The sequence below is a fragment of the Papaver somniferum genome, unplaced genomic scaffold (genome assembly GCF_003573695.1).
Source record: "Papaver somniferum cultivar HN1 unplaced genomic scaffold, ASM357369v1 unplaced-scaffold_24, whole genome shotgun sequence".
NCBI classification, from domain to species: Eukaryota; Viridiplantae; Streptophyta; class Magnoliopsida; order Ranunculales; family Papaveraceae; genus Papaver; species Papaver somniferum.
The window spans coordinates 2,393,813-2,416,076 of NW_020634374.1; the positions used below are offsets into that span (position 1 = coordinate 2,393,813).

The 22,264-nt window shown below is 36.8% G+C and overlaps 3 protein-coding genes, 1 non-coding gene and 1 pseudogene across 4 annotated transcripts; 2 read left to right on the forward strand and 3 right to left on the reverse strand.

Annotated features, from left to right (window-relative positions):
- Positions 1–10,958: 10,958 nt before the first annotated feature.
- Positions 10,959–11,563, reverse strand: LOC113340858 (ran-binding protein 1 homolog c-like). Its single transcript, XM_026585914.1, has 3 exons — positions 11,406–11,563; positions 11,154–11,305; positions 10,959–11,053 (listed from the first exon to the last, which is right to left on the reverse strand). Exons 1-3 carry the CDS (start codon positions 11,561–11,563, stop codon positions 10,959–10,961), a joined length of 405 nt encoding a protein of 134 aa, XP_026441699.1.
- A 1,640-nt stretch (positions 11,564–13,203) lies between these two features.
- Positions 13,204–18,252, forward strand: LOC113340859 (annotated as a pseudogene).
- On the forward strand, positions 14,366–14,443 carry LOC113341118. Its single transcript, XR_003355789.1, has one exon. It is a non-coding gene; the product is annotated as a small nucleolar RNA snoR28 (small nucleolar RNA).
- Positions 18,253–18,397: 145 nt separating the features above from the next.
- LOC113340860 (ran-binding protein 1 homolog c-like) lies at positions 18,398–19,522 on the reverse strand. Its single transcript, XM_026585915.1, has 4 exons — positions 19,416–19,522; positions 19,172–19,323; positions 18,945–19,070; positions 18,398–18,828 (listed from the first exon to the last, which is right to left on the reverse strand). The coding sequence occupies exons 1-4, from the start codon at positions 19,520–19,522 to the stop codon at positions 18,398–18,400; spliced, it is 816 nt and encodes a 271-aa protein (XP_026441700.1).
- A 1,412-nt stretch (positions 19,523–20,934) lies between these two features.
- LOC113340861 (probable E3 ubiquitin-protein ligase rbrA) lies at positions 20,935–21,804 on the reverse strand. The gene is made up of 2 exons (XM_026585916.1): positions 21,050–21,804; positions 20,935–20,965 (listed from the first exon to the last, which is right to left on the reverse strand). Exons 1-2 carry the CDS (start codon positions 21,802–21,804, stop codon positions 20,935–20,937), a joined length of 786 nt encoding a protein of 261 aa, XP_026441701.1.
- Between the last annotated feature and the right edge of the window lie 460 nt (positions 21,805–22,264).

Genomic DNA, 22,264 nt, shown 5'->3' on the forward strand with positions numbered 1-22,264 from the left:
TTGTTGTTGTCTTGGTTATATATGGGGGTTGTATAAATGTGGTGGTGTATATAGTAGGGAAAAATACCCCACACCTGGCCATAAATAAGATACGGTGTACAGTTTGGAAGGGGGGAATCGAATATATTAAAGATATAATAGTAAATGTTTTAGGAGCAGACCATGTGCTCTTGTCCTCTAGTCAAGCATAACAAAATGGCGCCCAGATGCCTTCAAAGATTGCATTCTAGGGTGCTTGGGCACCGGAGAAATATGTAAAAGTTCGCCAATGGGCAATTTAAAAACCTTATCAGTCTCCCTTAAAAGATTAAAAGCCTAGCCTAATTGGGGGCCATCGGAATTAATTGGGGGTCATGTACTAAAGAACAAAAAAAGTCACCAGAACCTAATTTGGCTCACTCCTTATAAAAATATTTTTTAAATGGTTAAAATGTCCCTAAATGATTAGTGTTAAAATTTAATTAATTAGTGATAATCTTAATTAATTAGTGATAATCTTACTTAATTAAAGTTTAATTTTTTTTCCAAATTTTTTATCTGCAATTTTTAGTCTAACTTTTTTTTTTTTTTTTGCCCAGATAGTATGAAAAATCCTTAAGGTATTAAAAAATTTCATTGACGACCCTCAACAGTCGTTAATGTTTAGACTGTTTAAGTGACGACTCTAAACTGTCGAAGATTCATTAATGGCGGAAATGTACGACAATTTTCGGTCGTCATAAAAATGATCAATTTCCTGACGATCCTTTGGAAGGGTCGTTACTATTTTGGTTACGCATTTGACGACTTAAACAGTCGTTAATGTTTTAGAAATGTTGTTATAGACTGTCGTTAATCTCTAAAAAGAGTCGTTAGTGTATGAAGTTTAGAGTCGTTATTGTTTTGATCATGATGTATATGATGACCCTAAACTGTCGTTAATGTCGGTGAAGGATCGTTAATGAGGATCGTTACTTGAAAAAGAAAAATATTAATCAAGGATAAAATAGTATATTCATTTTCCGATTTTTACACTCCTAAAAAATTTGGGGGGCAAACAAAATTTCATGGCCCCAATTAAAAGTTATGGCCCCCAATAAAACTAGGATTAAAAGATGGAGAAGAAAAAGGCTGGGCCTCTGGGTATCATTATTGATTTTGAGAATTTGCCTAATGTTCAATGTATGACTCCATATCTAGGGGGCAAACGTAGGTAGCTACTAAGATCAGGCATGGTCCTTGAGCTAGAGTAGTGCCCAGCAAATAGTGTCCACGTAATGCTCCATATAGTGCGGCACAATTTAATTACTGATCAGAAAAATTATTATTGCTGTTGTTGAAATAGGTCAAAGCATTAATGTTTGTACCAAAATTTCATAAATTCCTGGGGGTTAATGTCTGCTGCCGCTTTAAGTGATAACTGTGGAGCTTATCCTTGGCTGTTGCATACTGGAATGCATTTTTCAGGCTTATTGCATATACTATTAGAGTATGACCCGTGCCGTTGTAACTCCTGTTTAACTAAACTTCCTCATCTTTAGTATAATTGAGTTGTCAACCTCCAAAACAAATATATTTGGACTTGAGGAATAAGACTTTTATGTTTATCAACTCATTAAAAATCCAAAAATTTATTTTATCATATGTCAAAATCTTCCCGCAAAACCTTATACGAGTCATTCTATGCTTTAAGAATGGCCGAAGTTGACAGCACCTTTCAAGATCACAAGCTGTGAGTACTTGAGACAATCTTTTTCAGTGATTCATCATCATCAAGTTGATACATTTTGAGCAAGAAGCTTTGTGAATAATTTTCATAGCTTAATGAGGTTGATTGCCAACATTAAACGAGTGAAATTTTGTGCACATTCTTTAACAAATATTCACTGTGACATCTAGATTTCAATCGTTGAGCGAGGAACGAAACGCATATTTTTTTAAAGTGTTCACGTGACATCTGACAAAAATTTCCGGGAGATTTATTTGAAAAATATGAAACTTCCACTAATTTTCAGTCCAATTGATTGCCAAAAACTTGACCATATGGAAGTTCAACATGTAACTGCTTAAAATGAAATACTACTTCAATCATGTTTTACAAGAAAATCAAATAAATGAACCTACCTCTAACTACTCACGCATTTGGCAACCTAATATCTTAACTAAATTTCATCGAATGTGTGCAGCAATTCTAAGCCATAGCTTCTGCTCTGGAATAGATATAAATTTTGGCCAGAAGATGTACCTCTCTTAAATATTTTTATCGTTATTGTGGTATTTATTATTAGTCATTGTCTATCAAAATCATGATTATTGTTGTAGTTGGCAAAACGGATATTCATAAGAAATGTTTTAAGTAATATCTTGAATTATGGTCTATATTCACTAAGACAAAATGCTTTCATTTTATAAGCCCCTAATTTGTTTCATTCCAAAGTCACTGTCTTTTGGAATGTAAATGTCATAGTCCCTTCCTCAATGCGTAGTACAAATTATTTTTGTGAACTTATCCTATTTTTGGCAATCAGTTGATCCAGATATTTCAAAACAAATAATGCAGATAGGTATTGTTTGCACATCTGCCAGCCCTTGTCAATTGACCCCTTATTTTATGGATTTTGCACCAAAAACTGTCCTATGGAACAAAATTTGTATTACGGTGTTAGAATACGGGCATCCAACTCAAAATCAATTGGCAATGAGTGGAGTGGCCCTTAGGATTATAAACCGCAGGATCTTAGATGCCCAGACAATGTGGGACTAATAATCTCAACACCCCCCTCACGTGTAACCTCGTTGGGTCTAACACGTGGACCTACGTTGTGTGGTGACCGTTGGGCCTACTCTCACACGGGCCTAACTCTGATACCAAATTAAAGTCTGCGGGCATCCGACTCAAAACCAAATGACAATGAGTGGAGAGGCCCAAAGGATTATGAACAGCAGGATCTTAGATTGCCCAGACAATGTGGGACTAATAATCTCAACACGCCCCCTCACGTGTAGCCTCATTGGGTCCCACATTGTCTGGGCATCCAAATCAAAACCAACGAGGCAACGTTAGAATACGGGCATCCAACTCAAAACCAATTGGCAATGAGTGGAGTGACCCTTAGGATTATAAACCGCATGATCTTAGATGCCCAGACATTGTGGGACTAATAATCTCAACATATGGCATGAAATTTGCCACACTGATAAAAATCTGCCATGTGATTCAAAATTTGCTACACTGCGCAAGATATGAATTATGACCCAACCTTAATGTTGGTAAAAATCTAACAGGAGTGGTAAAATGAGATTTCTATAGAATTTCATAGATTTCTTCTTTGACTTGTAGTGGCAAAAATACGAAATTTATAAAGAGTCCCTATGATTTATAAGGACAAAAAAAAATATAATATCTAACTAAAACTTTTAAACATTTACCAATTTTTTTTTATTATGCACGTCATAATGTTTATAAAAGTACAATGAATACCTAGTAAAATATTTGTTCGTTGTCAGAATAAATCTCACAGTTGTCCTATGCCTAAGTTTTCAGCCATACCATATTTTCTTTATTCGCTACACTATCTCATCACTGGTTAGCGTCTTCTTGTTTCATCTGAGGAGATGTCCTTTGAAGTGGTAAAGAGAAAGCTCGATCGGTATACACGGGGAAAAATTAGAAGATAGAGGAGATGTCAAATATATTCAGATGAGGTCGACTGTATTACTGAGCAAATGGCTCGTCCCTTGGTCATCATCTCAAACAAAAAAGAGAAAATAAAATCGGTCATACTCTCAAAAACAAATATTCCCTAAATTTCCAAGTCTCCCAAAATATCATCTTTTGAAGAGAAATTTCTACCATGCCTATTTTCATGAAAAAGTCTACCCAAATCCTTGAAAATTACAAATCAATGATTTCTAATTCTGCGTCGAATAACATGGGTGTTGGAGTGACTCTTATGAAATCCTAACATGGAGTTCCAGATAATATAAACTTAAAAAAAGTCTCTAACCAATAACAAGAGACATTAGAAGACTCTCTAAAATTCTCTATGGACTAACAGTAGATTTGGAAACTCTCATAAAGTCATTTGAAATCTCAATTGACTACTTCCCTTACATATAGCCCACTCGAATTATGCATCGCGAAAAAATATGTTGTTTTTGTCCTTAAAGTTGTTCGTCACCATTTCAACATGTATCGATTTTTGAACATCCGCAACAAAAATATGTATATGGCTACTCAGACCATGGCCTAAATTTTGTCACTACAACCTAAAATATACCATTGTGACCGTAAAATTGCTCGAAGGCCCAAAATTTTCCAGGTGACCCTAACTATTTTGCTACTGTTAACCCAAATTTACACCTTTACTTGGAATTGTCATGATAATTCTTTCATGGAACACAAAATGAGAACTGTTGTCCAAAACCTAAACGAGCTATAGCGCGATATTTTCATTGACTATACTTGGTCACGTGACTTAAAAATTTTCATTGTTAGGATTGCACAGCAACCGGTTCGGTCCAGTTTTGGGAAAAACCAAACACTAAATACTGATAACCAATTAAACCAGCCTTTCATATCGGTTCGTGTTTTCAACCGGACGAGTCGATGAATGATTTGTCCGGCCAGTTCTCCCAAATCACTAGTATATACATACATATATATATATTTAAATTACCTTGATCTTGATCATCTAATGATTGAGAAATTTAGTAAAAAATTAAATCATGAATTTAATTCAAAGTATCTGCTCCCTTTTTTTAGCATCACTGAACAGACAGATGTTTCCCATATTCTTGCTTTTCAACCACTGAATTGCTTTAAGCACTGCAAGTAATTCTGTCTCCTCTGGGTTCCTTGTCAATTCTCTGCCAGTTGTGCATCATTTGTAATTTCCTGTAATATCAGTCATGTAGAGGCCAATAAAAAAAAATTCTCATCAAATGAAGTATCACAATAAAACAAAGTAACACCACCAAAAATCCTATTTGGGATATTTATTTTCATTCTTATTTCAGTTGCTTTGAGTTTAAGCAACACTTATATGTGTCTGAATTTCGTTGTTTCTAATCTTTGGAGCGCTTTGAACAACGTTAGAGAGAGTATTGGACTATCGAGTATGGAAAATCTAGTTGTGGTTTATGCATGTAGAGTCTTGTTCTAAGATTACGTAAAACTTCTTTCTTACCAAGCAGTAGTAAGAATCATGTCGGCTTATTGGTTTTGATTGTTGCATAACCATTTCTCTATCCAATCTTGAATAATTGGGTTGTTTGCTAAGTCTTGTAGGACAATTGAACCGTTGCAAATAACATATCATATAACCCTGACAAAGGGGCAGTTTAAACGAATATGCACTGTGATTTCAGGTTTATTATTATTACACATACAACAACAATTGTTCTGATTATTAACATATTTAGAAATTTAGATTTACTAATTATAGATGGTAAAATTTCAATGAAGGGTAAAATGGTCATTTAAATACCGAAGGCAAAATAATAGTTTTACAACTAACAGTGAATCATTATTCCGAGTTAATAGTTTTCTTTGAGCAAAACTGAAGTTGAAGATGTCCAAAGACTGAATGTAAAAGAGAGCTCTGAAGATAAAGTTCAGTCTGTATTGCAAAAACAAGCTCAGCCCTAGTTCACTTAGCCTTCATCAAAAAAGGACAAGCTCAGCCTTAGCTTCATCCCTCGTTGCAAGAAGACAAATACAACCCCATAGGTAAAAATTCAACGCCCACGAGAGAGTCTCATCCCTTGGTCTTCAAGGCACTTTTAGCCACAATTTCTAGTGTATGTCCCCGCGGAACATACTTGGTCCTGGTCGTGATGTCGTGATTCCTAGCATACATTCCCGCGAGATACTACTGGTCACGGAGGCTCAAAAGCCTCATGAAACGTCCCTAGTTAACTCATGAGTGAGAATGAGCGACCATGATTTCAGCATACGTCCTCACGAGGCACAACTGGTCGTGATGCCATAATTCCTAGTGTAAGTCCCTGCGAGATACTGTTGGTCATGGAGGCTCTTTAGACTCATAAAACTTCCATGAATAACTTATGCGCTCGAGCGGAGACATCCTCCTCCCGTAAGTATGACTCACCCTATTTGAGCTTAGAGACTGATTCCCAGTACATCCTCGCAAGATACCAACTGGTCATGTTTACTTTAGGCCTTGAATCGACTTACTAAAGATTCTTGGATAATTCCTAGAACACTCACGCTAGATACAATTCGGCCTCCGGGCCCTGTATGGGCTGTCGTAGGCACAACAAATTAATAAAGATATTTTCCACTAATTAACTAGCAATATAGCGGTAGTAAGAGATCATTCCCACAAAGAGCTGTGTAATTGATAGGTTATATTTATCAGGAAAATAAAGTAAATAACAAAAGGGGATTGCTTGTAAGATAAATAAAAATACAATAAGAAGAAAGGGATGATTAAGGAGTCCTTCGCTGTTACCAAGCGTCAACAGGATTAGAATACTTATCTATCTTCCGTTAGAACCATTCATCACCAACCATAGGACAATAGTTAACTCAGTGTTATCCCCAAAACTCCTTTTACCACGGATACAAAAGCTCTCCAATATCAGATTCTATCCAACCGAACCACCAAGTAGTAGATCACTCAAGGTGTAATCCAATCGAACACTTTAAGCTTTGTGAATTAGGTTAATCCCAGTAGTTAGCTCAAGGTTTACTTGCTGGTGTTGTTTTTACACACGACTGCTCCACATAATCCCTCTGTAAGGTCTCGTGATTTTTACTTGTGTAGAGAGTTATTCGACGATTACTTATCTCCTAACTTCTACTAGCAATAGAACGATCAATAGATCAATCTAGCGTGCACTCCAAATCAATCTAAGAATCACTTATAAACCCTAGATATGGTAAAAACAAACGATGACGATAAAAACTTCAAATAGACTTGTATTATTAATAAAGCTTCATGCTTAGAACATTGAATTCATCCTTAATCAATGAAGGATTTAGCTACTCATATTACAAAGAAGATGAATAATGGTGGTTTCCCCCTAAAGGGGTAAACCCTAGGTTTTGATGTAGAATAAACCCTAGCTTGTGATATGAGATGATTTGATATCATATGATGAAAGACCTAATAACTATTTATATAGGTTTACATTGCTTGGCCATCAAGTATCTCTGTCGGTTAAGGAACCCGACCCGAAATTACGAAGGAAAGACCCTAACCGTGAACTTTGGCCTTCACAAGTATGCATACCCGTTCACATACATAATTTTATAATGAAATCCAGGGAAATAAGTATGCATACCCGTTTGCATACTGAAAATCCTTTTGCATACCGGTTTGCATACTTAATTTCCTGTCTTCGGATTCGATAAAAAACTTGTTTTTCCCACAACTTCTTCGTCCGAACTCGGAATGACCTCATTGTTTTTGAATTCTTTTCCTCTTTCAATTCTCTTCAAGACGATGATGAGAAATCCTTTCACATGAGTCATCATCCTAGTCAAGCTCAAAAATTAGAGATTATTTCTCTATCCCGGATAATGTCAGGTATAAATGGTATTTATATCTCAAAGCACATTATGATAAAGGCTGACTCAGTCATACACAAATAGGGGGATATCAATTAGGATTTTAGTATGGCCGTCTATCGCATGTGCGATAAATACCCTTCCTATTTCTCACCATAGAAGAGTGTAAAGGCGATGGAATAAGAGGATAAACTTATCTTAATTTGTCTTTGGTTGTTCCTGAAAAGACATGAAAAGTGCTCATCACAGAAAGTAATCCTTATTTTAATAGGTCATTTATTCTTCAAGATAATACACAACTTTCTCATAACCTCTCAGAGTAATTACTTACTCTCTTATCTTTCCCTTCATCCCAGTTTTCCCCCTAAGACCAGACCTAATCTATTATGTGATTGACGCAGCCTTTTTATGGCTATTTTTCTTGTCTTAGGCGAGGACTGTTTCGTGCTCAACCTCCTGTAACTCGCTTTCAAAACCAGAGAATCCTACTTTTAGCCTATTATCGATTTTTGGTAACTGCATTTTGGCGAACTCAGTGGGAGGTTGTTCACTCAGTTACAGATATCAATCATTGTTATTATTTGGAAAGAAGATGATTCCACCTATCCAAACATAAAAACGTCCCATTTATTTGTTCTCTGTAAATCCACCACTGACAAGCTTGAGAGGGTTATCCCTACCAGCATTTTACTCTCTCATAGAAGTTTTTGACCTTAGTGAAAATGTTAGTGTCCTGAATCACTTGAATCTTGCTCTCCACTGCAAAAACGTACCAGTAACCTATTACCACGAAAATATACTACAAACCCTTAAAATCGTAGGGTAAGGACCAATGAGAGTTCCCAGGGACTCATAATCTTGTAAAATATCAAATCGACATCCTGACTTACCTGAAGACACTTGTGTAATGAGATCGAGTACAAGTTTCCCAAATAAGGAGTACTAAAACTGCTGAGAATAGCAAGGCCAGGAGTTACTTTATGATCGACCTCAACAAAGAAGATGAATCTCATGAAGAATGTGTCAAAGCAAATGAACAACATCCAACCAACCTCATCTCTCTTAAGGACCAGATGACGCTTTAAACTTGAAGAGTGACGAATATTCATTTCAAAATCCGTGTAGGTCAAGGACCCCTTAAACCAATCACATGGAACTCGGGAAGTATACTACACTTCATTATTTTACTCATAACTCCTTCGCTCTTTATACGATTGACCTCGTTCTTTTTCCATTGAATTCGTCTTTTCATCATCTACATAATAAAGTTAGCAAACACTTGGAAAGGCTCCAAAGAGTCTGTGACCGAAGGAAAACTTTACAGATTCACCTATTATCACAGATCACCTCATCCAATCAAGATGTAACATGTCACTCTTCTCGGAGGAAGTAAAACCCCCCCTGATGTTCACGACAGAACGCGACAAAATCATGATTGATGGATATCTGAAAAACTCCTGAAAATTCATATGAGATTCTTGAAGTCAAATGTGTACATTACTTTGAATGATCTAACAGACTCGGAATTAGGGTCAGGGGTTCAAATCGGAGTCCGTATGAAGAATTTACACTCTTTTGATCGTTGAAAGAATTGAGACATTCTTTTTGCCTTGGATATATTATTATTTCACTTTTTCAAACTGGGGTCAGGGTTCAAATCGGACACCGCATGAATAATCTACATCCGTTCTCCCTAAGTATCTTACATCTGAAGTTTTCAGCCAAACACCAAAACAAAGAGGATTTTTGCCAAAGAAGAATACTTTTATTCTTTCAACGATCATAATTGGACGACGACCAAAGGAAGGAGTCCCTTAATGATGAAAAAATGGTGAGTTTGTCCGCCACAATGTTTGTGCAGAGAAACTGAAATTGGTTTTCTGGAAATCACAATTTCATAAAATTAAGCTCAAACTTGGGATCATCAATCAAACTGCAAACGCCATTAAACAAACAGATTCACAGTTCAAATTTCTTTAAAATAGCCATCAGATCCGTCGAAATCGATCAATTTCAGTATCATTTTATTAAAAAGCAGTTCGCTTTCATCGTCGGCCTTCACTGCTTCGGCAGTAATCTAGTAGTATATATGGGTGAAAAGAGAATGAATAGTATGTCTTACCAGCGTTGTATCTAAGGTAAACAAAGGAACAATATCTACATAAACAAAGGATCAGATGCACCATTTGTAGTTAGTTCCACGCAACCAACATGTGGGCATTGCCAACTGACAAAGATCAAATCTCCGACTCTAGAAGAACTGTACTTATATATTGGAGCTGCAAGTCTGAAATTCTGAAGCCTTAAAAAGAGCTAAGTTAACAATATTAGTAGGTAAACTATAGCTTGACCACTGCTATCCCTTGTCCATGTTATCTTGCCATGCTTCGGATTCTCAAGATTTTCTGGAATTTTACCCACAACTGAACTAAGAGGCATACTAACCCAGTTACTTGAGTACACCCTTAAGCACTCTATGAGTGAAAATAAGATGATTCAAATCTGGATCCAAAACAACTTTAACTCAAAAACTAACACATCTATGCCTGCATAATTCAGAGTTTTAATAATCACTTGCCCACAAGGAATTTCATGCCATAAAAATTCTTAACATGAGGAATATTTCATGTATGTAGAAGTAAAACATTACATTTTCATACAAGGCAGTTATAAGATTAAAATTGATCCTCCTAAAAACCGGTCTTGCCAACTAAATTGAGATTATAGTATCAGTAATTCTCTGGGGTGATGAACTTGACTAACTTTTTTTTTTTTTTAATCTTCTTTCATGCCATCAGTTCCATAAACAAAACACGCATTCTCTTCAAGTACACAAGTACGGTTCACCATAAATGCCATCTTTTCGTTTTTCTATAATATTTGGAAGAAAACTAATAAGTGGGCTTCATAAAACGGGGGGAAAGCCCTCCCCATGTTTTCCTACAGCAAAATAATAGCCCAAAAAAAAAACACGATTTATAAAGGGGATATCAATCCTACTAGGTGCTGATACCATTTCGTCGATCCAATGGTCAGAATCGGTGTGATTTTTTTGTCCTATATGAAACGGTATCAACACTTGGTAGAATTGGTATCCCTTTTTTATATGAACAAAAAAATACCAATTTCAGACAAGACGTTCCTAAAATACCAAGGCGGACTATATATTAAGACTTCAAAATACTTCAAGATTTTAGTTCAGAATGATCGGAGTAACTTTTTTTTCCCTCTCCACCATTTTGTATCTAAAACAGTGTAGCGCCTTCCTTGCTCTCTTCATATTTCTGCACTTGAGACTCTTTTCCTAAATAAATTAGCATCTGTGTGGCAGGAAGCAAGCACAAGTCAGGAAGCCAGAAAAAGAAAAGGTGTGACGAACACTCGTATAGAAAATCTGAAGCAAATACTTACTCTCAGAGCGTGCAAATCGAGCACAGAACACCTATTCTTTCAGTTCACCATCAGAAAAATCACTAGCATGCCATGTCAATGAATTCCGACTCGTAACATGAAATAGAGTCGGAATTGTGGGAAGAACTAGAAATCAAAAATCAAACTCAATCAGATCTCATGCACAGATCAAATCCAAGCTTCAAAAAGGAAAAACACAAATCAAATTCAAAAACCAAAGACGAACCTAGATGATTAGCAAGAACCTTCAGTGTCTTAGATTGTCGCATAACCAGACGAATTTTTTTAGTTTGTTTATGTTTAAGGAGCTTAAGAATACCAACTCCTCTTTCTTTCCACTGATTTCCATCTTTATCAAACCGGTACAGTTTCGCTTTTCTACACAGAATCAATCAACAAATCATCAACTGGCTCAAATTAAATCGGAAAAAGGTATTAAGTAAAGAGTTTGATGGGATTTAGATTAAAGTATACATACAGACGGAGAAGAGCATCTTCGTCTTCCTCTTCAAGTTTAGGTTCGATGTGTCTAAAACCCTCAGCCAACTCTGTTTTTGCGTAGAAATCCAAAAGATCAAAATCCGGTTCATCCTTCTCAGAATCTGTTATTTCCGGGAAATCAGAAATCGATACCATCAGAGAGAAAAGGAGATAGTGTGGTGGTTATGGCGGGTTCTCGATTTTGAAAGTATTTTTTTTTGCTGGTGTTGGGTTTATTTATATGTAGAAAGGAACTAGTTATCAACACAGCTTTGATTTAAAGCTTGACTGCCTTAATTATTAGAAATCAAGAAAAGAAAAATATTATGACTTAGAGAATTGAACGTTCAGATCGGGCGGGAAAAATGAGAGGAAGAAAATCAGACGGGCCTTTTCAAATTCTGGAAAATCTCCATTAGAGAATAGTTAGGAGTTCTTAAGATGTTTAGTGCTGGAGGGGTCTCAAATTTAACATGAAACCGTTAGGATTTTAAAGTCAGTGGTAGGCTTTATCAAGATGCATTTTCTAATAAGGTGTTGCGTAGAGTTAGTGGATGCCATTGGTTGCAATGTGGCATTCAGATGAACATAAAGTCCGTTTTTAAACATCTGTTTCCCGTTATTTGAAATTTGACATGTCCCAATCCTAGCTGTTAAGAATACAGCAAATGGAGCTAAACAGACGGTTCCACTCACTAGTGGAACATGCCAGAGAGGTACGGTAAAGCTTAGAACAACCAATAATATTAGATGGGGGGACGGTCACAAATCACAATGTGTTCAATTTAGGTTCAACAACCAACTTTGGCTATTGAACTGGTTAATTTGGCAGAATACAGTATGATGGTCTTGTCGACAACCATTACTGTTTTCTTGGTCCATTTGCTCAGTATGAGAAATATCATTATCGGTGCCTATGGATCATACCAACTCAAAAACCCTACATCTTCTTCAGCTTATTTTATTTTAAATTATTTTTCTGTCTCTAATGCCTCCAGATAACAAAACGAAATAAGGCAACGTAGACTAAAATTTCTCAACTCTCAAACACAAGTACTAATAGTACAGCCACAATACCTTTTTCTTATTTCTTACTGTAAGATAGATGCAAAAGAAAACTAACTGGGCTTCACAAAATGTTTTCTTACAGCAAAATACTAGCCAAAAGAAGAAAAAAAACTAATCAGAATAATCTATTTCCCTGTCATGCCATGTCCATGAATTCTAAAACCCTCAGCCAACTCTCTTCAAGTCTAGGTTCGATATGTCTAAAACCCTCAGCCAACTCTCATTTTACCCGGAATTCAGAACAACCAATATCTGGTTTGTCATTCTTAAAATCTATGTTTCGCACAGGATAAGGATATTTTGTTGTTACCGGGCATTTAAAATAATCGCTTGCCATCAATGCCATCCTGAGAGATTGTGGTGGTTATGGCGGGTTCTCGATTTTGAAGATATAATCGGTTTCCTGGTGTAGGGTTTATATATACTACTAGTTACCAAACACAGCTTTGATTTAAAGCTGACTGCTGTAATTAACATAGCTTGAAAGCAAAGCTGACTGCCTAAATTATTAGAAATCAAGAAAAATAAATAAATCTAACGTTCAAAATCGGGCGGGATTGATGCAGCTAATTGTCGGTTACAAATAGCCGACAAGTTTAATCGATGTCAAGCGCTGCTTTTGCAGCCCAGGCCCATAATAATAATATTACTTCTTCTTCTCTCCAGCTTGTTCTCGCGGTTCTTTATTGATTCTTGAGCGGGGGATTGGCTTGATACAAACGAGAGACATGAAGAATAAGAACCCAAGGTACGTAGATGATTGTTACCGTCTTTCAAATTTTGTTAACAATCAAAACCAATTTGCCCTAATTTAACTTTAGATTTGTTTAAATGACTTTGATACCTAAAATCTGTTGATTTTGATTTCATTTTTACAACAATTACATGGAAAATTATGAATCTAGGGTTGGTTTATAGTGTTCAAATAACTTGAATCATCGATTGCAATTTAGGAAGACAATTTTTTGAGCTCAAGTTTAGTCAAAACTGTGTTGCTCCCTGCCATCTGGTTTATGGATGTTAATTCTGATAATGATGATGATCCTGAGGGTGAATAGTGTTTCTTTTTCTTTAAGTCTCGTAAGAATTTGACGATTGAGTGTGACGATTGCTTGGTTGGTTTTCATCTTAAATGTCTTAGACCTCCACTGAAGGAGATTCCAGATGGGGATTGGATTATGTGAGGCTAGGAAAGCGGGGAAGATCGTTGAGCTTCCTCAACCACCAAAAGGGAAAAAGCGGAGAAGAACGGCAAGGGAGAAGCTTCTTTCTAGTGACTTATGCGCTGTACATATTAAAAGGTGAGACTTAAAATACAACTTTTACAATGTTACACATTATTCAGTTTATTAATTTTGAAATTTAATCAGCTTATGGAAGGAACCGGATGGTAGCTATTGGTTTAGAGTCCGATGGTATGTGATTCCTTAAGAGACTGCAGTTGGAAGGCAGTCACATAATCTACGCAGGGAGATCTATCGCACTAATGATTTCGCGGACATTGAGGTGAGGTGACTCTTGGCTGATAGAACTTATCCTGTCTTTTATTTTCTTCTAAGTGGAAGTTATATTATCATTGTCACCTCTTAGTCTATATCACCACCAAGAGGGCGGTTAGGCATGTATAACTTTGTTCAGCAAGAAGGGAATGGATATTCATTTGCCCTTGATCCTTACGGAGTGAACGAAGGACGATATGGTTTGCACAAACCTTAGATATATCATTGGGGCCAGGGTTCATATTTGTTACAGTACTGTAGTGTTTCATATTGCATCTAATTGAGTTCTTTTTCCTCAATCCTCACACTATTACCCTGTCAATGTATGCAGATGGAATCCATCCTTAGACATTGTTCCGTAATGAATTGTAAAGAATTTTCTGAAGCCAATAATGAAAGAGATGATGTCTTTCTATGTGAATACGAGTATGATATCCAGCGGCAGAGTTTCAAGTGCCTTGCAGATATTGACAATGAGGAAGATGTGAGCTTTTAAATTGCTTGGCATAGTAGAGTGGTTAGTTAAACAAGAGACATCGTTTTGTTGTGAGCTTTAACCTACCCCATGTGCCAGGATGATAAAGAAGCTGTGGGAGATGAAGACTGGGAATCTTGTAGTGACTCAATCTTTGACCCTGAAGAAAACTTAAAGAGTGCACGGAAGAAGCGTAATATTTCAGCAAGTGCGCAATCACCGGGTCATGGATTTGCTGCGGTATCTTTTTCTTTTCTTTTTTCTTTTTTTACATTCTCTTGGTTCTACGTTTCATCTTCTGCTTGATCGTTCATTTTTTCATCTATGCAGAATGCACAAGGCGGGAAGTTCTCTGGCCTTCACAAAATAGGGACAAAAAAAAATCTTGGAGCATGTGAAAGTCCACAAGCAGAATGAAATTGAAAAATCAAAAGCGAATTTGCTGTTGGCAACACTACCTATATCTCCTCCTTGTAAGAATAAGTATGTCAGCATTTCAGGGTTTCCATGTGTCTCCACTTTTTATTTGGATTTTAACAGCCGATATTTGCTTTATGTCAGAGAAATGAAGGAGGTAAACGAATTTGTTAAAGGCGCTGTCAGTATTGATCAATGTCTGGGACGCTGCTTGTACATCCATGGTGTTCCTGGAACTGGCAAGGTAAGCTATCAAATATAGTATTGTGACTTATTCCGGAGTTTGAAACTGGACCTGACTGAGGCGTTTGCGCCTCAGCCCCAAAATGCATCAGTGCGACAGCTTTATGAATTGGTCTATATTAAGAAAAGAAAAAGAGAGGCTTTGAAGCCCCACCAGACCCTTATATGACATGGTGCATGGTATAACCACATCATGCCACATACAGGCAATTTGTGAAACAAAAATTCTAAACATACCGCCTGTTTTGACAACACAAAAACAACCCTCTCACATAATCTTCCAATCATGGGGCCCAAAGTGGACCCCCTGCTAACTCCAAGAACGGCGGGGCCCACCCTGTGCGAGGAGGTTGTTTTTGTGTTGTTTAAAGAGACGGTGTGTATAGAACTACTATTTGTGAAATTTAGAGACAAAACTGTGTAGTGACGTGTTTAGCTATCTCCAAGTGACAGTTGTCAACTAGTACAAAGTTAGGTATACTTGATCATTTGATTGACTAGTCAATGGGGTTATCACCGATCTATTGACTTTGCTACAATTAAAATTATTGTTTCTCTCTTTCCGCCACTTGTTTTAGACATTTTTCTTCCTGTTTCCTCTGTGATTTTCCTCGATTCTTCAATCGTGTCTGGCCAAGCTAAAAAGTGTACCAAAAAGGATACATCTTGCAAGTTCCATATATATAGATTTATAATTATAAGTATTTATTGAAAAATATATTTAGCGAAGTTTAGATAACGCTTTTTAGCAGCGCTTTATGCGTTGCTAAGTATCTCTTTACGCTTTCGCCTTTTTAAACCTTGACTACATTCTTTAATATCTGTCCGTGTCAATATGCAGACTATGAGTGTACTCCCAGCGACGAGGAATTTGCGGTCTGAAGTTGATGCAGGTAGTATAAGATCGTTTTGTTTCGCGGAGGTTAATGGTTTAAAGTTGGCTTCTCCAGAGAATATTTACAGGGTAAGAATTTGCATCGGTAAAAAGAAAATTTAATGCTTGCATTTCCTCTGTGTTTATTTCTCCTTGTAGATCGTGACCACCGCTTTTTTCAGGTCATATGTGAAAAACTAAGTGGGCACAGGGTCAGTTGGAAAAAAGCTCTTTCCTTGCTGAATGAGAGATTTTCAGACAATAGTGAAGTCCATAGCAGTCAACCCTGTGTTTTACTGATTGACGAGCTTGATCTTCTAGTAACAAGAAACCAGTCGGTAATTGTCGCATTTTCTTTATTTTTTCCCTTGTGTTCAACAGTTTACATTTAGTTGTCTAGGAATATTTTTGAGTAAGAGAATATTGTAAGACCAAATATCTTCCACAGGTGGCAACTCATGATGCTTTTATACAGCCAAATATGAAGCTTAGAGAAAGACATATTTTTTATTTTTTTTGGCTTTTTTCTTTGTTTTCTTTTATGTTTGACCTAGTAATTTCCAAAAGAGAATCAAGGGAAAGGATTTACAAGCAATTATTTATTGTGAAGGGAAATCTTTGTTTCAAAAATTCAGTGGTCTGTTCTCATAAATTCAAGATGCTAACTCGTAACCATATACCATGGTGACAGGTTATATACAATATCCTTGATTGGCCGACTAAGCTATATTCCAAATTGGTTGTAATAGGTAACATGTTAATTCCGATTGTGCTCCCAAGCTTAATGACCTGTTTATTCCCGAATTGACCTAAATATTGATATGTTTCTTTTATTGATAATTCATGTGCAGGGATAGCAAACACCATGGATCTTCCTGAGAAACCTCGTATTTCAAGCCGCATGGGAATCCAACAGCTTTGTTTTTGCCCCTATACTTATCAGCAACTTAGAGAAATCATTTCCAGATGCGTTGAAGGAATCGAAGCATTTGACAGACTAGCTATAGAATTTGCTTCGAGGAAGGTTTGGGTTCCTTCAGTATCTTCGTCATCATAAATTTTGTGTTATTCATGGCCATCTTTTCTATTTCCTGCAGTCCAATCATAATATACGTTTGTTTGTTTGTCTGGAACCCAGGTGTTCAGATTTCACATTCACTAAACTGTGTGTGTTGCAGGTGGCAGCTATTTCAGGAGACGCGCGTCGTGCACTGGATTCCAATTGCCGTATGAGAAGAAAATCTCACCTACGGATCTGAAATGGGAATTCTTCAGGTAGAATGAAAGACCACAAGTAGAAAATAGAAAACCTATTTGACTAACTTGTTTTTGAGAACAATCATTTTTGAGATACTTGGTTGATATTGTCTTTTTTGTTCTTTACCCTATTGGTGCAGTTGGCAGCTAACTTGGGTAAGAGCAAGTTACTGCACTATCTTTACGAATCTCCTAATTTTAAATCTGATTGAGTACCTCTGTAGGTGTAAACTTGGGGAATGCAGAATCATTATATGTGAGGCAGGAGGGTTGTAAAAATTACAGCTCGATTTTCCAAGGTTTGTTAATTCCAGCAATGAAATATGTTGATTCACAACAATAGATCTCTGCTATTTATCACACCTCTTGACAGCTTCTGGTATAAAGATTATTCATGGTTTGATTTGGCAGTGATGATGTCGCATTTGCACTAAAAGATTGCTCGGAGTTACCTTGGTTGACCAAGTACCTATAACTGATGGTATTTTTTCCTGTATTCTTCTCCTTCTACCTATTGCTTTTTTCTTTTTCTTTAGAAACAAGGGATAATGCCATTAATTAACAGTCTTGGTATTGATTAATAGTGTTGCGTCATGAACATCTATAGCTAGCAGATTAGTCTTGGTATCACCAATTACCAGCCACCACATTTTCACTAGCCTGTCACATAAATCTTCTCATATAGTGAAAATATAGAGCTGTTATCCTTACAAGAAACTAACAACTTCTGTTTTTTGCAGGATTATATTGAAAGAAACAATTGTTAATTCAGACACAGGAAAGGGCTGCTGTGGAAGCAATCATATGCATGCTTTACAGCCAGAAGCAAAAGAGCACTCAAATCCTTCACTACAAATTGTAGTTAACAGATGATACACCCTCTAATCTAAAGGGTACGCAAACAAATAACTTTTAGCTTGGTTTCTCCGAACAATTTGATTTTGAGAACAAGTGCATCTCTTTTGTAAACAACTTTGGTTTTAAGAATGTAAATAAAATTTTGTTTTTCTTATCGTCTATGATTCTCTGGTTTATATTGGAACTTGATCCCATGTGTCTCAGCAGTTGATGCTTTCACCCTTCTTCCCATGGTTTAGTTACATCTTTCTTTTCACCAATATTCTCAGTAATAGCAGCTGCCACCTTCCTTGCTATCTTCAGATTTCTGCCGGACTTGGAGATGCAGCAGTTGAAAACTCAAAGATATTATATATATCTTTCTTTTCACCAATATACTTCTCAGTAAGATAAGCTGCTAATGATGTAGCACCCTCCTTGCGCGCTTCAGATTTCTGCACCTGACACTCAGCAGTTGAATTAACATCTTTCTTTTCACCAACATACAAAATCTCAGTAAGATCAGGTGCTAATGATGTATCACCTTCCTTGCTCTCTTCATATTTCTGCTCGACTTGAGACTTAGCAGTTGAAAACTGAAATTTGTCAGATACATCTTTCTTTTCACCAGTATACAGATTCTCAGCAATGTCGTCTGCTAGTGATGTAGCACCTTCTACCTTGCTCTCTTTAGATTTCTGCACTTGAGACTCAGCAGCCTCTAGGACCATTTCCTTGAATAATCTAGCATCTGTATGGCAGGAAGCAAGCACAGGCTAGGAAGTCAGAGAACAAAAAAAAGGTGTGCGAACACTCGTTCACTTCTTGTAAACAAAAATTAATGAAAAATCTCAAGCAAATACTTACTCTCAATGGATTCAAACCGAGCAGAGAACACTTCTTCTTTCAATTCACCACCAGAAAAATCATTAGCATGCCAGAACCATGATTTCTGACTCCGAATATGTTCTTGAATCAATATCGTTGGAAGAACTGCAAACTAAAATTAAAAAAAAAAAAAAAACAGATCTCACTAACAATTCCAAGCTTCAAAAAGAAAAAACACAAATCAAATTCAAAAACAAAAAACTAACCTAGATGATTAACAATAACCTTCAGTGTCTTAGATTGTCTCATAACCAAACGAACTTTCTTAGTTTGTTTATGTTTAAGAAGCTTAAGAACACCATCTCCTCTTACTTTCCACTGATTTCCATCTTTATCAAATCGGTACAGTTTCGCTTTTCTACACTCAACAATCATAAACCAAACCATTAATTTAGAACTGATTCAAATCAAATCAAATCGAAAAAGGTAAAAAGTAAAGAGATTACATACAGACGGAGAAGAGCATCTTCATCTTCTTCTTCAAGTTTAGGTTCGATGTGTTTAAAACCCTCAGCCAATTCTGTTATTTCCGGGTAATTAAAAATCTTGCTTGACATCGATACCATCAGAGAGAAACGGAGATACTATGGGGGTTACGGCGGGCTCTCGATTTTGAACATGTTTTTCGTTTCCTGGTGTTGGGTTTATATACAGAGAGGAACTAGTTAGTTACCAACACATCTTTGGTTTAAAGCTGACTGCCTTAATTAACATAGCTTGGAAGTAAAGCTGACTGCCTATTGCCTAAATTATTACAGATATGACATTCTAAAAAAAAAAGAATTGAATGTTCAAGGATATCAAATCGGGCGGGAAAAGGGAGAGGAAGAAAATCAGATGGGTCCTGACCTTTTCAAACTCCTTTGACTTTGGTCACAGGTGAGTGTTTGATGTACTGTGTTTGTGGATGAATTAAGCTCAGTTACTAAATTTGTACTTCCCTGGCCACAATGTCATTGTGTAAGCCACAGCATAAAAGCAGCTTACGAGTATTCAGCTGATACAAATTTTACGGGGTCTGATCAAAATGGAACGAAACTAGGAACTTAATATCTTGACTTTAGATCCAATGTTCAGCTTCGGCACACCCAAAAAAGAGTTCCTAATTTCCGATATACCATGTTGGGTCTAGTAACATGTACCACAGTTGCTTTTCACACAAAAAAAAAAGAAATATGTACCGTAGTTACGGAATATCCTAATTTACGTTTCTTAACATACTCCATGAACATCAATGCAGCTACAGGTGATGCTAGTTATGTTGGTTTTGCTGCTAGTCATGTTGGTTTTGTTCCGGGAGGTGTAAGAGCTGGTTCCCTTCATTCCAAATTGGACAATCACATGTTGCCGTTCTATTTATCCACACTGCTCCGCAGGTATAGCAAAACTCATGACCACACCAGCAAAAAAAGAGACATTCCAGCAAAGCCGGAAAGATAAAATAAAGGGAAACAAGATGAGCCATGCAAGGATATATACATAAGTTCGAACTTGTAGAAAAGATAAAGAACGTTATGGAGTTTGTTGTGAACAGTATATGGGTTCTCTCTATTATACATAACATACGCTTGTGAAGGAACGTAAAAACATTCATAGATCCAACAAAATGATTGTCCCTTCGACATAATCAACAGGTCAATCTAGGTCATTCAACAAAATAAATTTATATTATGAAATTCCTAAGATGGTGTGGAACTATTGGGCAGTTGTAAAGCTCTGTCCATTTAACATAGCTCAAAACAAGTAAAGCTCTGTCCATTTAACATAACTCAAAACAAGCACATGCTATAATGTATTCAAAAGATTCTGTGGGATATAAGGTACTTCATTGTCTGCTCAATTCGAAGAACATATCAGTTGGTAGTATTTAAAAGACCATTATCTTACGTTAAAGGACCCGGTGTATTTGGGAAGTAAGAGGGTCCCCCTACTGTCCAATATGACATAGTGTCCACAACCACAAATAGCATTAAACATAAGCATAAGCATTGTAGGAACCTCTTAAACATAAACATAAGCATAAGCATAAGCAAAATTCCCATTAATGAACAATAAGCATGCCTTGTAGAAGAGACAGAAGGTACCTGCAAGTGATGTGGTAGCAACCCCAAATCAGTTCAATCATATGGTTGCACTTCTTGCATTGCCGCCAGAGCTTTGTATCAGCAAGTTTCTTCAGCCTCGCATCATCCTCGGAGACTATCTGTGCCTGGTAAGCTTCACAGGTCATGCCATTATGCCATGGGACCTTGCACTTAAAACAGAAATGTTCATTGCATTTCAAACATTTTCCACAGAGATGTTCCTTAGTGGACTCTTTGTAAACATATTTTGGGATGTCGTTCTTTGACATCAGGTTGGAGCACTTTGGGTTTGGGCAACAGACTTTCTCCGTTACAGGTACAGAATCCTCCTTAATCCGCTTGCTCATCATATCATTCAACTTTGGGGTCATAAATTGTGCACAGTTATCTTGATTCAGCATGGTTCTACAGCCATCGTGAGGACATCGAGGCATCACCCCGTCAAGTAACTTGAATTCCACATGCTGCCTCATACAAGAACAACAATAGCGATGTGAGTAATTATTGACGGAAAACATTTGTCTCACAGAAATATCTTCCAAGCAGATGTCACACGTCTCCTTCTTATTCCTAGCATTGCTACATTCACCAAACTTGGCAATCTGTGAATCTACCGCATTCCTTGCCAGCTTAAATGCAAACTTAACATCCTTACGAGCCACAAGGAACGGGCGACAACTGATGAAGTTTCTTTGAAGCAGCGATACCTGATCAACAACTGTTGCAATGTTTTGCTGGTTCACTAGATATCTCATTGTGATCTGATTGGCAAAAGCAAAGTAAAAAAGATTAAGAATAAAAAAGAAAAAAACGAAGACATGTATACTAAACAAAAATGAACTACTCACGTATTGATAAAGCGGCGCAATAAAAATCAATTCTCTTAATATCCAACGAATAAGCAGCAGTTAAACCTTCAATCAAAGCCTTGGCTTCCACTTTCAATTCTAACTCTTCTGGAGCAAAATCTGATTTCCAATCACCAACTAATGGTTTAGTTCCATCCAAAATAGAATTACCAAGAGGATCACAAACAGCAAACCCTATACCAGCGATCGTATCTCCAGCTCTTTCATTGCTAAACAAACCCTTGAAATACAACTTAAAAGGCTCATTGTTAAGAAACTGATCAGTAGATGAAGAAGAACCTTCACCAAAGGGTTTCTCAAAATGACCACCAGTTTCCTCCCATTGATCATCAGGAATACGACTCAT

Coding starts and splice junctions, on each gene's coding strand:
- LOC113340860 (XM_026585915.1), bottom strand. CDS start 19,522: ATGTCAAGCAAGATTTTTAATTACCCGGAAATAACAGAATTGGCTGAG. Junction 19,324..19,415: donor GAAGATGCTCTTCTCCGTCT/GTATGTAATCTC, acceptor TGTTGAGTGTAG/AAAAGCGAAACTGTACCGAT. Junction 19,071..19,171: donor GGTTATTGTTAATCATCTAG/GTTAGTTTTTTG, acceptor TTTAGTTTGCAG/TTCTTCCAACGATATTGATT.
- LOC113340858 (XM_026585914.1), bottom strand. CDS start 11,563: ATGGTATCGATTTCTGATTTCCCGGAAATAACAGATTCTGAGAAGGAT. Junction 11,306..11,405: donor GAAGATGCTCTTCTCCGTCT/GTATGTATACTT, acceptor GATTCTGTGTAG/AAAAGCGAAACTGTACCGGT. Junction 11,054..11,153: donor GGTTCTTGCTAATCATCTAG/GTTCGTCTTTGG, acceptor TTTGATTTCTAG/TTCTTCCCACAATTCCGACT.
- LOC113340861 (XM_026585916.1), bottom strand. CDS start 21,804: ATGAGATATCTAGTGAACCAGCAAAACATTGCAACAGTTGTTGATCAG. Junction 20,966..21,049: donor TGCTACCACATCACTTGCAG/GTACCTTCTGTC, acceptor TTTATGTTTAAG/AGGTTCCTACAATGCTTATG.